At 42.7% G+C, this 14,067-nt stretch overlaps 1 protein-coding gene across 3 annotated transcripts in view; it reads right to left on the bottom strand.

Annotated features, from left to right (window-relative positions):
• Positions 1-14,067, bottom strand: part of pvrl2l (PVR cell adhesion molecule related 2 like) — a 242,635-nt gene that overhangs the window by 129,254 nt on the left and 99,314 nt on the right. For all 3 annotated transcript variants that reach the window (XM_067475592.1, XM_067475752.1, XM_067475673.1), the window contains exon 4: positions 3,106-3,399. In XM_067475592.1, coding sequence (XP_067331693.1) covers positions 3,106-3,399 — 294 coding nt within the window. The remainder of the gene's footprint in view (positions 1-3,105; positions 3,400-14,067) is intronic.

Here is a 14,067-nt window from a genome sequence, read left to right as displayed (position 1 = left end):
GATTGGCAAATCTCATCAGCCCATATTTTATTCACAATAGAACAAAAACAGCATTTGGTGACATTTAACATTTCATGGAAAATATTAGCTCATTTTAAACTTGATGGCAGCAACTTATATAATATTTCTGCATCAGACAAAATTTAAATGGACTATCTTGCCTCCTCTCCTCCCCACTTTTGATTACTCTGTGGTTTAAAGGGTCAAGCCTCCCTCAAACTTCTGAAATTGATTCCAAGGTCCAAACTATTACGCCAATTTGAGACCTACCCTTGTGTAGTGGGGTTGACTCAAACTCTGAGACCCTCTCCTTGTCTGGTCTCCTTAAAGGTCCCAAACAAACTCGAGCGCGGTTTGAGAATGTGATCCGGCCTCAGTTTGGCCCAAAACAGCAGGTTTTAACTACCCAGCTAATTGAAAACTCATCTTCTTGTCTTCAGCTTTGGGATAGATGCTTTTTTTCAAAGCTTTCTGCATCTGCTGCAACGTTTTGCCTGGTTTACTGCTCAAAACATGACAGTGCTTTCGTGTCCCCATCACAGATCTGTTTAACCAATGAGCAGAACTTCTCATGATGCATTTGCGTGGATTTTTTCAATGTGTGATAAGAAACTGAAACCAATGGACTTGAATTGAAGCAAACAAATCACAGGTTTGAAAAAGAGTTTGGGATCAAGCTGCTGACCCGTTGGCATTAGGCTTCTAGTACATTAAATAATAATTAAAAAAAAAAAAAACAACGCACTGTTAGAGGCAGAGATGTAGCTGTAAGTCTTGTCAAATTCATCCGAAATGGATCCAGAGTTTGGTCTAAACATCGGATTGTGATGTTAGTTTTCTGTGACTTCAGCAACACGCTAAACCAAAATGTTCGGCTTGGTGCTTGGATGTTCCCCATTAAAAGGCTTCACACAGTTGGGACCAGAGGTAGCGGTTTGTTTTCAGCTGCTCGGCGCCAGATTCTGTCACCGAGTCGCGTGGTTGAAAAATATCTGCAGACTGTGGCCGACTTAGAACAACTTGATAGAAGGCAGGTCACTGCAGGGTCCCAGTCACACTTGTTCGCAGATGAAAGGGGCTGTGTGCACAGTTTTTGAAAGCAAAACGTGTGACATCTGCTGTCTTCACAAAGCTGGGCCATTTAGAAATGTCTCGATGTCGCATAACAAGCAAGAGCTCAATCCGAGACGAAAAGCGCGTGTGTGGCAATGGGTGAAACTGGAGGAAACATCTCAAAAGCGTAAGAAGGAAAATCTTTGTACTGTACTTTAAACAGCTTTCCCAGAAGGAATTATAACGCTCTCACGAGCTTCACATTATGAAAGGTGTCAGTGTTGGGATTTTTTTTTTTTTCATTCTTTAAATCTAAAACACAGACAGAAAACGGTGTCAAGGCAGTGAGAGGAAGACACAGCGGGACAGGAGGCGTGTGTGTGTGTGTGTGTGTTCCCACAGAGTGTCCACCTATAAGAGCTGACCTCGGTTACACAGCCGGCAGGAGCCGTCGCACCATAACACACACACTCACACACACACACACACACACACAGCGAGAAGTCACAGCGTACAGTGAGTGTGTGCGACCAGCGAGTGTCCTCCAGAAAAGTTGCAAACACGTGTGAGTTTGTCCACAGCGCATCAACCGACAGCTTGATAACGGCGATCTCAGCTGTTTTTATGTGCATATTCGAGTTTATGTAGGATTCACGGGCAGCGGCAGCTCAGTTTGATTGTGCGCATGTTGTTTGTGTGTGTGTCTAAAACTCGCATCCCATTACTGTTATTAAAGAGGCCGAACGAAGACAATCTGTTCCGTCTTTGGTCGCGCAGTTGAGATGCAGGCTCGGACCTCTGCGACGGTTAGCCGGTGCGATATTTTAATCCCTTGTACATTAGGATGGAATTTTGCAGGATTAAATAAAAGCAATATGTTTGCGCTCGGTGTACAAACACGTGCAAATACATGAAAATTCGGTGCCAATACTTTGTGCTACTTTTTCAACCGCTTGGATTTAAGCTGCTTCTGTGCTGTAGGCCTCGGCTCCATCGGGGGACTTCTTGTTTCATCCCTTAAATCTTTGCCAAAAAAGTCAACCGAGTGGACATTTTTGGGGAATTTTATTTTGAGATTTGTCGACCAAGACGTAACCTGTAAGAAGACACAATTCATCAGTGAATTTTGTGCCTTCGCAGGCGGTTAGAGACAAAAACGAATGAATTTAGCAACCAATTTAACGACCAAAGTTGTTTAAGACGGAGCGTTACTCATCATCATTTTTGTCCGCACTTCCATTGAACACTATTATTAAATTCTAGGCAGACGCATTTGTCATGATCGACGCAGAAACGAACAACTAGTGAAGTGGTGATGAAGACAGACACTTTGAGGAATGTCACAATTAATGCACAGTGCTCCGCTCTTGAGGACACCGAGAATGAATGGGACGTCCTATTCGCACTAGTTAGAGGTTTCTGCGTTCGTAGACGAGGCAGAGTAGGTTTGAAGGGGACATTTAAGGTCTTGCTGCCTTGTTAATTCCCCCCAAAGACTTTCACCACCTTACTCCTATAACCAATGAAACAAACATAGGGAGCAGAAACGTGTCCTCCATTATCATATACCTCCACATGGCGATCGGCCTCTCTGCGCCTACGGAGCTAAATAACACCATGTTTTATTCATATTCCTGTGCTACACCCACAGCTGTTTGTGGGTGCAAAACTGAAGATGTGTTCTCAGATGTTACTGCAAATAGACCAGATGTTGTTGTTTTTTTTTTTTTTTTAGATCATTAAAAATCTAACTTAGAAGAGGCTTTATGGAATAAGTGCTGCACACTAACACTTTAAAAAACGTTCTCTTCTCGTCACAGCTTGGGATATAAATGTGGACTATTTGTCTTTATATTTGGCAATCTGGGTAATGTCTGTAAATTAGCGGTGGAGGGTCTGCAGGTGGCTGCCAGCACGAAGGCCTGAAGGCTGAAGTTACTGGCGGGCGGCAGTTTTGGATCGAGCCGCGCTATTTGTACTCTCATTTGGACCCATGACACGTTAGAGCAGGAGGAAAACACGGCTGTGAAAATATTCATAACTATCACTTACATTCCACTGAGAGCTTGATGGTGTAGGACCACGGCCGCTCCTGTGTCCTCTGTTCAACCACGCAGGTCACGTCCCTGCCGTTATCCGCCGACGTGGGGACCAGGCGATACTCGCTCCGTACCGTCACCGTCCCGTCCGGACCGTTCGTGGTGCTGGTTGAGTGGTTGCCCCCCACCGACCCCACCCACTTGATCGTGGCTGCCGGTTTGCCCTCTGCTGCCTCGCACTGAGCTACCACCACCGACTTGGTGCCGGCCTGTACGGTCACCATGTTGGCTGAGTTCCTAGGCTTTGCTGTGGGATAGAAAATCGAGACAGGACACAAAGGGGGTGAGCGGATGGAGAAAGATAAAAAAACGAAGGGCGGTGGAAGGAATTAGACATCAAATGTGAGGCAGAGGAGGAGAAGAGGAAGGAGGGCAGGGAGGGAGCAGAGGAGGAGGAGGTTGAATCAGTTTGTTGTGCATATATACAATATGTGGCTGTAATGAACCTCGGGGGAGGACGTGGCCCCGGTGTGACCCTGCGGCACTAAACACCACAAAGAGAGCAGGAAAAAGTACGACAAGATCCTTAGAGTCTTACACAATTTGAGATAAGATATAACAAAGCAGTGTGAATGCTTCATACAAATCCAGAAGAAAGCTCGACAAGACAAACGGCCTGTGATAATGGAGTTTTGACATCAACTAATGGGTTTTGATTGAGTATCATCATCACAGAGTTCTTTGCAGGTGATCCCTCAAACCGCCAACATGCCAGCTAGCGCGAGGCGATATGCAAAACACGGCTTTCCATTTCCACTCACATTAGCTTTGTTAAATCAAACTGGACTCGTTATATAAAGCAGCAATGTTCCATGAAAATGTTCTTACTTAACAAAAAAAAAAAAAAGGAAAAACAACCTCTGACACATTACCAATCAATCTGTAAATGTCAGTGAATTCCATTATTTTGCTATGTCAAGTGTTTTTTTTTTTTTTTGCTTGCAACCACTCGTTTACAACATGTGTCATCTTGGACTGGAGGCTGTGATTTAGTAAATTTCCCCTGAAAGCCTTTCAGTCTGTTTGGTGCAACTCTACGTATACAAAGGCTGGAGTCCGGCAATTACTGAAAACTTTGTCAGTGCTGGTTTATTTTTTATTTTTTTTGGAGGATTTCTTTCCACTAATCGAATCGAGAATGAGAATTTGTTAGGGAATTATTGTTAATGAGCATCTGTCAAACACAGTCATTACTACTGTGAGTTCCCGTCACACCAGCATTAAAAACAGGGAACTATCATCACAAAGTGATGAGGTAAACCGGTGTAATGTGACCTGCAAGCGTGTTTTGTTTACTGGTGGCCACATCCTGGGAACGAGGGAGCCTGGTAACACCTGGTTTGTAAAATGTGCCTTGGGCGATTGGATCACAGGTGGACAACTGAGACACCGTTCACAGCATGCATCTCCAATGTGTCCTGCCGAGTTCATTACTGACGAATCGTCTCCGCAAACATGCGACGTACGGGAAAAAATGCCAAAACGCCAGAGGCCTGATGCATTTTGGAGTCTTATTGTTTAGACCACAGGACTACAAATATTAGCTAATCATTTGTGGATGTTGCATTATTTTAAATGACCTAAATGTGGATCTTTAAGTGTGTGTGTGTGTGTTAATCTATGAATGACGGAATATTGTCAATATTCAGTGGATGTAGAAAAGCATTTGCCGTAAATCCAGGACGCATTAGGTCAACGGCTTCCCGCTTGTCCCTTCAGGGGTCGCCAAAGCGGAACACGTTGATTTGGCACGTGTTTCTATGCCGGATGCCCTTCCTGCCGCGACCCATTTTTACCCAGGGCCCGGGAGCGGCACCAGGGTCCCAGCGGGTTGGGATTTGAACCAGGCCCCCCTAAATCCAGGGAAACATAACATATCATGTATTTTCTCTTTGTAAATGTGAAAATATCTTCCCACAAAAACACGAGCTCACACATGAAGAAGATTTGCAAAGGGAGGAGGACAACGAAGGAGCTGGACCAGACATAAACAGAGAGACCGTGCAGAAAGGAGAAGAGAGTAAAGCAGAGTGGTAGAAAGGGGTTTGGATTGATCTGGGAGCTTTAACAAGTCGGGAGTATCCATCCCTGATGTGTTTCGTGACATCGCATCCAATTGAGCCTTGCTGCAACTCCTCACATCAGTCTGAGGCATTCTGAGTACAGAGTAATTAGAAGGCAAGCAGGAAGCCATGCTAGCAGAGCTGAATAAACACTGCAGCCCCCACGCACCCGCCCCAACGCCCCCTGTGGTAGCATCCACAGGCTGAATGCCAGAAACTGACAGGGAGAGAGGGAAAGAGGGAAAAAAAAGGAAATGCAGTAATGTTTCTAAGCACAGCTAACTGCATGAGGCGAGTTTGGTTTGGCGAAACCAAGAACGTAGAAGCTTAAAAGTGAAACCCATTTCTGAAAGAAATCATATCCACCACATGTGGCCAAGTTTTCAAATTGCATTTTGATTAACATTCGTGGTTTTTTATAACAGACATAGTGCAGTTAGAGTCTATTCGAGACTCCCACTCAAATCTGCCCTTTTGAAACAACTTGATGTCAGAATTGGAGTTTTCCATCACAGGCCTCCTGCTTTCCTTCATAGAGCAATTGCCCGGGTATCTGCTCGGGATCGTCAGGACTCTTCAGCAGGGCCTCAACTTGAGCCTGGAACTTCTCAGAGACCGAGTTTCTTTTCACCTTGGCAGCAGCTATGAAACGAGGCCTGTGACTGGATGATCACCAGTTTGAATCGTATACACGTTTGAAATACCTGCCAAGCATATGGGTTTGTAATAAAGTGTGCAGCCAGCTATTGGCGTATTAAGGAAGTGTGTACTATGAAAGTGGGACATCTGTCGCACTCAGCTTTGTGGTGAAAGCCAAACACCCGGACAGAAAATTAGTAAAGGCCCACATTCTGCTATGTGCCAGCATCAAAGGAGCCATCGTACTGTACATTGGCTTCAGTGACAATAGACCCTTCATATGGACCAGAACTAGGCCAGAGCAGAGCCAGACGGTAGCCTTTTAAAGAACCTGGCTCTAAACTAGATTACAAGTGGACTATTGATCCCGGCCTCGAATCCAAGAGCTGCACGTGTCTTACATGTGGCTTGTTGGGAAACATTTTTAGATCAACTCTCCTGTGCCATTGCCATAACTGGCTCCTGTGCTGCCTTAAACTCTACCGAATTTGACCCGGAATCATTGCTGCGTGCAGCCCGGGACACAATTTAAAGATATTTGTACAGGCTTCGTACTACAGTATGAGTTGCATTGCCATACATTATGTTCTAAGACAGACATGGTCCCTAGGTTATGTCTACAGATTCTCATTTTCCACCAGTGCCCCTTGAAGGTTTGGGAAATTTGGGGCAGACATCTTTCACCGACTTTGTCTCGATCCCCATCCCTCAGTATTTTTTTTTTAACACTGGAAAACATATTCCTGGGGATCAGTTGTGGTCCCCAGCTCCTGCTGTCCATTTGTCAAGCTGTCCTTGCATGGAGCCTTGCATGGTGACTGTTACGTGATTGTGTGTGTGTTTTGGTTTGTTTTCATTTGAAGTAAAAACCAGGTTGCAAAATGTGTCGGGTACTGATAAAGTAGAAAAACACTACGTAACAAGATGTAGTATTTGCACGTGTGATTTCTCCCAGTAAAATTATAATGATTCAGAGAATTCAGAGCAATGGACAAACGTGCACCCCTGTGGACCAGGGTGTGTGTGTGTGTGTGTGGCTGTGTTTCTAAAAATATTTGGGGACCAATGGTGGTCGACGGCACAGTGATCCGAACAGGCGACAGAACGAAGTTTCGAGTTTGGAGGAAACGCGATTCGTTTAGGAAATTGCCCTTAACATCTAGTTCAAAGCAGTGCGCTACCTACAATCATACACACACACACACACGTGGATAAGAGTCTTAATCTTATTTGATCGATCAAATGTAAATTCTGTGTGACCACTGACTCGCTGCCAATGCCATTCATCAACATAAGCTGCTATACTTTGAATTGATCCCCAGCAGGTTTCCTCAGGGGAAAAACAAGGGGAAAAGACCACTTCACCAAATCTTTCACGCGACTCGCACAGCTCGGTCACTTAACACCACTGGTTCAAAACGAGAACAATGTAGAGTAAACATCCGGCTGTGTTCAGCTGGGTTTTTAACACGAAGTACAGTAGGATCCCCACACGGCGTCTGGTACAGTAACGCTTCAACCGACGCTGCAGAGCGGAAAGATTTAGCCGAAGTGGCTGGTGGCACACGTCAATGTTTCCTCTTCTGCTCCTTCTCCAAATATGGATTTATTCACTGTTGTACCCGTATGAAGGAAGCGAAGTGATTCCTTTTTTGCCCTCCCCCGATCCCCCCGCTCTGCTGCTTACATTAGCCACAAATCAATAAGGGCTTCTGGATCTTGTTCATTTTTTTTTGGGAATTCATGTCTCACCAGCTGCCCAGGTTTTGTAAACATCTTCTCTCAGCTTGACACACTGCTGCTGAATATTTCCAGGCATTGTTGGGGAAAAAAAAGAAAAAAAAGAAAAACATCTGTTTGCCTCTGTACGTCTCCTCAACTGTTAACAATGCATGAATATTCAAAGAACACAGGAACAGTTTAAACTGCAATCATTCTGCCGTCTCTGTCATTTTTGACAACTCATTATTGGCTGTCAGAGAGACGTTGACGAAATGCATTCGCGTCGGGCCGAGACGCCGCAATGTATGAAATACGTTCGAACAAGACAAGGAATCATTTGAAAATCTGGATTGTTGTGCAAACACCGAAAGCTCCAAATATGTCACGCCATCTTCTACACCAGCACAGACTTGCCTGTGAACACAAATGAAAATATATATAAAGCCTGGAGGCCACTGTGCTGCTGCAGTGAACTGAAAGTTGACCCACTCAGTGCTGCTATCTTAGAGCAAATGTACACTGAAAGGCACTTTTTTTTACTGTTATCAATAACTCAGAAAGTTTAAAGTACAAGGTCGTCGGTACAGCACACGCAGTTACTTTTGTAAGAGCAATAGCTCTGCAGCAATTTTCTATTTTTAGGGAAAATTCTTCTATTCCTGTTTTGTTTATGTTGACCTTTTCCACCTCACCCGAGGATGGAGACACCTCGAGAACATGTGGTTTTGGAAACACGCCAATAAAATATCCTAAACAAGTACAAGCTGTGTCATCAGTGCGTGAATTTAAATGCACTGAGGTCAAGTGTACACCGTAAAAAAAATGTTTTGTAGAAATAAGACTATTAAGATTAATACGCGTGTCATCAAAGCTCATTAGAGCTTCCGATCTTTCTCGGGTGCATGGTCCAAGCCAACAGATTTATGCATACATAAAGGAACTGGGCATTTTAAAATATAATGGTGGGACGGTACCACTACGTGAGCGGAAGCGTTTGTGCATTTAGGCTGCAGGTTGACAGATATCAAGTCTGGACCCAATGACTAAGACAAGACTCGTTAGTGTAGCAAACATTAGGTACTGTGGATGCAGGCTACAATATATAATCCATGATGACATTAGAAGTCAAATATCCTGATATGTTATTAATATTCAGAGCCTTTAATCAGTGCTTTGTAGAAACCCCTGAGCTGTAATTGCGGATCCAAATGTTCTTCACTGAGTCTCTACAGGCTTCTCGCACCTGGATATAGTCAGTTCGCATTCTTCCTGACGGCTCCTCTTCAGTTCCATTAAATCTGTGAACTGGTGGTTCTAGTTGTACTAGCAGGTAATGAATAGTGCCTGGTGTTTACATAGCACCGTGTTCAATGATGTTTCATCAGGCCAGAGAATCTTTTGCCTCATGCTCTCAGACTTGGTCGAAAAACTCCAAACAGGCTGTGGCGTCTGTCAAACCACTCAACCATGAAGGTCTGATTGATGGAGTGTTACTGAAATGTTTGTCCCTCATCTCTGCAGAGAACTTCTGAAGCTCAGTTAGAGTGATTGTTAACTCCCCGGTCACCTCCCTGAACAAGGTTCTTCTTTTCCAGTTGCTCGGTTTGGCTGAACGGCCGACCCTAGACGGAGTCCTCCTTCCACTTCATAAGTGTTATGGTCACCATGCTCCTGGGAACACTTACAAGTGTTGCTGTGATCTATGCCTCACTATAAAATATTATTGGGGAGCTCTGCAGAGGGTTCACTGGACTTCAGGGTTTGGTTTATGTCCTGACATTCAGTGTGAACCGTGGGACTTCATTTGTCCAGTCAGTTAAATTTGCTACAAGATCTCAAGCCATCTTCAGACAAACGGAAGTAGGATAAGTGGCTGATTTTTTTTTAATGTTTATTCATTCCATCATGCAACATCCCCCAATTACACTCATGATGTTTTTTTTGTTTGTTTGTTTGTTTTTGTTTTTTCAAGGTCAGCATCATCTCGTGATAGTGGACAATTTATTGGAGCAGCTGAAGCTGTTTTTCTGAGAATTTCACACAACTAAATGCAAAACACTAACATAATTTATTTGTTATTTCTTTTGTAATTTACAAAAAAAAACAAAAAAAAAAAACAACTGTAATGCCCTATGTGTTCTACTCTATTTTTTTGCAATTAAAATCTGGTAACCACAACTGCTGGTAAATTTTCTATAAAATTTAAATTGTCTAGTTGTAATATTGCTGTTATTTTGTTAACAGTTCTACAAACAACAGTTCTGCTACGAAAATACTGTAGTGTGTTTTACATTACCACCATTTTCTAATGGGGACGTTGGCTGGCAACCATGGCCACAAGTATTTGACTGTAAATTACACAAAACCCTCTTTTTTTTTTTTTTTTACAGTGTAGACCAGAGGGTTTACTTCTGTAATTTCTGTTTAACCTTTATTCATCCAGGCAGAGTTTGCTTCTCACAAATTATTTCTTCAGAGCGAGACCCTGTTTCTTACTCACACTTTTTCCTTTTTAGAGCAAGACCCTGTTCCTTTTTTTTTTTCCACATGGGAGCTGCCCGGTACAAACACATTCTTACAGCTTCTGGCCACTGAGCAGCTGATTTGAGCTACTGGGGTCGTACGGCTTCACAAAAGAATAATTGGACTTATTCACATGTTCACTGGCTGGAATCAATGAATCACCTGCATAAATAAGTGAGACGACTCGAGGTTTAGTCGTGCAAACCTTTCACTGGCGCAGTAGTAACAAAACACCTGTTTCACCAAATTCACAACATGCTAGCTGGAAATGTCAACATTGGATCATTTCCTCCTCAATGAATTTGGACATTTTTTTTTTTTTACTAATGAAAGTCAAACTACGCTAACAACCAATGCATCAGCAGACACGAGCCCTGACCGATTTAACTACAATGTGCAAGCGACAAGAAATGGTGAAGTGTGGCGCTGCCATTTGCAACATCTTTCTACACTGAGCATAATACATAATACTGGAAAAAGAACTATGTGTTACTATGCTGGATGACAGTTCTTAAGCTCCGCCCACTGAGGTCAGCTCCACCGCTCAGTCATTTCTGGCTGGGAAACAATGTTTGCTGAAGACTCACTGCAATCTGCCACCAATCCCCTCTGTGTTTATGCATGGACTCCAGCCAGTGATCCTCCAGTCTGCGGTCCACTCCTTTGACCTCTAGACTCCCACCGTCTCTCTCTCTCTCTTTGAAACTCAAAACACTGTGGACAATTTTTCACTCTGAGGGCTAAAAACCACTTAGAACTGATCCTCTACACTCTCCCTCACCTGCAATTGTATTTCTGTCCTGCTGGCTACATTACGCTATAATTGGCTACCGTTCATTTTGTATAGTCCCCATCCGTGACAATGTGATATTGTTCACTGCCAAGTGAGTGATTCTTTATTCGCACCCCAATAAGTGGTAATAAGATTGGCCGGCGGTGGTGCTGGGGCCAATAAGTTATACTATGATACGCTGTCAGGATTATGTATTCGTACTTAAATAAGTTGTGATATGATTGGAGTGCTGGTGGTTCCGTATCCAATAAGATCTAATATGATTGGCTGCCAACAGCAGTGGATTCAATAAGATCTAATATGATTCGTTCATATGGATTCTCTATCCAATAAGCTAAATTGTGGCCGTCTTCCAGTGACTTTCAGATGCTGAGTTTGTCGAGTGCATTAACATGGACCAGAGTCTGTCCCAGAGAACTTGGCACGGCCGCATTTTCAAACAAAAGGAGACACGCTGAGCTTTCCAGCAGGTATTTCCCAGTTTTTACCTCTGCTTTGTGCCAGTGGCAGCAGTTTAGGAAGCTTAGCCCACATCCATTCACGAAGCCGCCAGAATCTCTCTCCGTGTTTTCTCTGCAAGACAGCCAAGTTGTGCCTGTCCTGTGTGCTCTGTTTCCCTGTGAGAAAAAAGCTTCCAGAGTGGATTTTGCATTGTTGTGTGGAGGTTTACTTAGAGAAAATATTACGGGAGCAGCTGGGAGAACAAATGAAAGGAATAGTAAAGCATTTCTTTCCACGAACCCACAACTGGTTATTGTTATGAGTTCATTTTTAATTATTGCTCGTCTATTGTGTTCACAGTAACTTAGAGGAGACTTTGTGGTGGCTATTTTACTGCTGAAGAGGAGGAATCCTTAGACTATTTTTGAGTAACCAATTAACTACAGCACAGCGTCAGAACTCTTTTAAAGCTGCAGGCTTCTTTAAACTATTCCCTTGACTGTATGGGACCAAATGATCTGAAATTGCACCCAATTTCCATGCGTCCGTTCATCTATCATCCTGCGCATGCAATTCGTGCATGGAAAAAAGTAAAACTAAAAAAAGTGGCTCAAATATCTCCAACATAACACCCTGACAAACGAAATCCATACGATCAGGAAAACTGCATTGAGTCGAACTGTGATACAAATAGTCCCCCGGTCACCAGTGTTTCGTCGGAGGTCGTTCCTCCAAGAATACCGCACATATGAGCTCTTTATCACGCCAGCACTGACACTATGTATAAGCACACTACTTGCATTCAACAATCAAAGGAACGGTTGTTATTCACACTCAAGCATGAAGCCTCTTCAGTGCTGTTAGCTGTTGAGAGGAACACACCAGGCATCTGATTTCTTTGTAAGCGGAGTACAAACGAGAGGACATGTGGGTGGATGAATAACACCAGCTGTCTCCAATTACAAACAGGATGCATCCCATGCTAGCAGCAACTAAACAGCCATTCACTTTTTAAAAAGAAAAAAAAAAAAAAAAATCAAGATGCTAAGGTAACTTCGAGCGTTTTCTTTCCAGATTTCCAATTCTGGCCGGTGCCTGCTAAGTGTCTGCAGCGGTGCAACCTGCTGATAAATGGGACATAAACTGTGCAGTGAATGAAAGATAACAGTGTGTATACGGTAGTAGCTTGCTAAAAACGATTTAATCAGAGCAAAGGTTTTTAAAGTCTAGATTTTTTTATTTTATTTTTTAATTGGCTGCATGTCCACAGATTTTCATTAAAAAGGCCAATCTGTTTATGGAGGTGCGCAAACAGCATGGAAGTCTGTCAAAAGGACACATCTGAGGCTTTATTACTGTCAAAAATTACTCATGGAGCAACATGAAAAAGCTTTTCACAAACTGAATGTGTCTTACATTCATATTAAGAATAACATTTAAACCAAGGTTTTGGATCAGCACCTCCCACTGTGGCATTGGGGAATCTACATTTTCCACAAAGTTAGTTATGTATGAGTATAGATCTGAGCAACCCATGATCCTCAACTTAGAGGCCCCCTTCACTGATCTTTAACCTGCTTCTTTTGGATCTAGGTCGAGTAGCACGTGTAAATGAATGATATCAAACTTCGTTCTGAATTCCCTGCATTAACATATCTCTCTACTTCTAACTGAAAAAACTCCTCCGTGTGATGTCATCTGGAGGAGTGTTTTTTAGCCAGAAGCAGAGAAATATTTTATTATAGGGAAGTCTAAAAACCATCAATGTACATTAACAACCCTAAACTAAAACCTAAAAGCCATAGAAAGCAAGTTTTAGCTAATTATCTAATCTAATAGTTTTCACAAGTTTCTTAGAAACTTAATAGATATTGGGTATAACTTCATCTTTGGAACGCGTGAGTCACTGTGAATCTAAAAGAAATGTGTGTAATGTTGACGTACGGATGCAGCAAATAAGTTCTTTAAACGTCCATTTGCATGCACAACAAAAACGTGAATAAAAGGCAAAAATAATGTTAACTGCCTTCGTCTAATTATGAGAATAAGGGCTCTCACCAAGTAATTAATTCAGCCGTTCGGGCCAAAACAAAACCCAACTATAATTAAACAGAATTTTTTTAAGCATTCATTTATGTACGAAGGTCGCAGCAGAGGTTGATTCTGATGATGTGTTTGTGTACAGAAATGACAACATAATGGCTACTTATTGTCCCAAAAGCCAGAATCCGTGTGGCATCTAATAAATGCCTTTCATGCTGAATCACTCACAATACAAATGTTGTGTAAGCAAATTAACAAAAGAAACAAGAAAACATGACATAACAGCAAAACATAACATTTTGCTCAGATATTTCACTTATTTAACCAATCCCCATCACCTCCAGCTAATGCTTGAAAATACATTCACACCACCCATTAAATGAGCCTAATCTGCATATTAAAGTGCACAGATTATTCAATACATACTGTATATATACAGTAAAACTACCCACTGTCGAACTCCTGTCATCATAGTTGTACTACCGTACAACAGCGAAGTTGAGCAACATAAAAGCCAAAGACAAGTTCAGAAACATGACGGCTAAAAGCTAAGAAGTAAGGAAGGACTGGAATGAAGACTTTCAGTTTATCTCTTATAGCAGACTCCCTGCTGATCGGATCACATCGACCCACCTGTGTCTACATTTAAGTGCCAATACTTAACATGTAATGCCATGTCTGAATCAGAATC

This window comes from Channa argus, chromosome 1 (genome assembly GCF_033026475.1).
Source record: "Channa argus isolate prfri chromosome 1, Channa argus male v1.0, whole genome shotgun sequence".
Taxonomy (NCBI): domain Eukaryota; kingdom Metazoa; phylum Chordata; class Actinopteri; order Anabantiformes; family Channidae; genus Channa; species Channa argus.
Note: the sequence above shows the minus strand (reverse complement) of the source record. Positions and strands in the feature narration are given on the sequence as shown.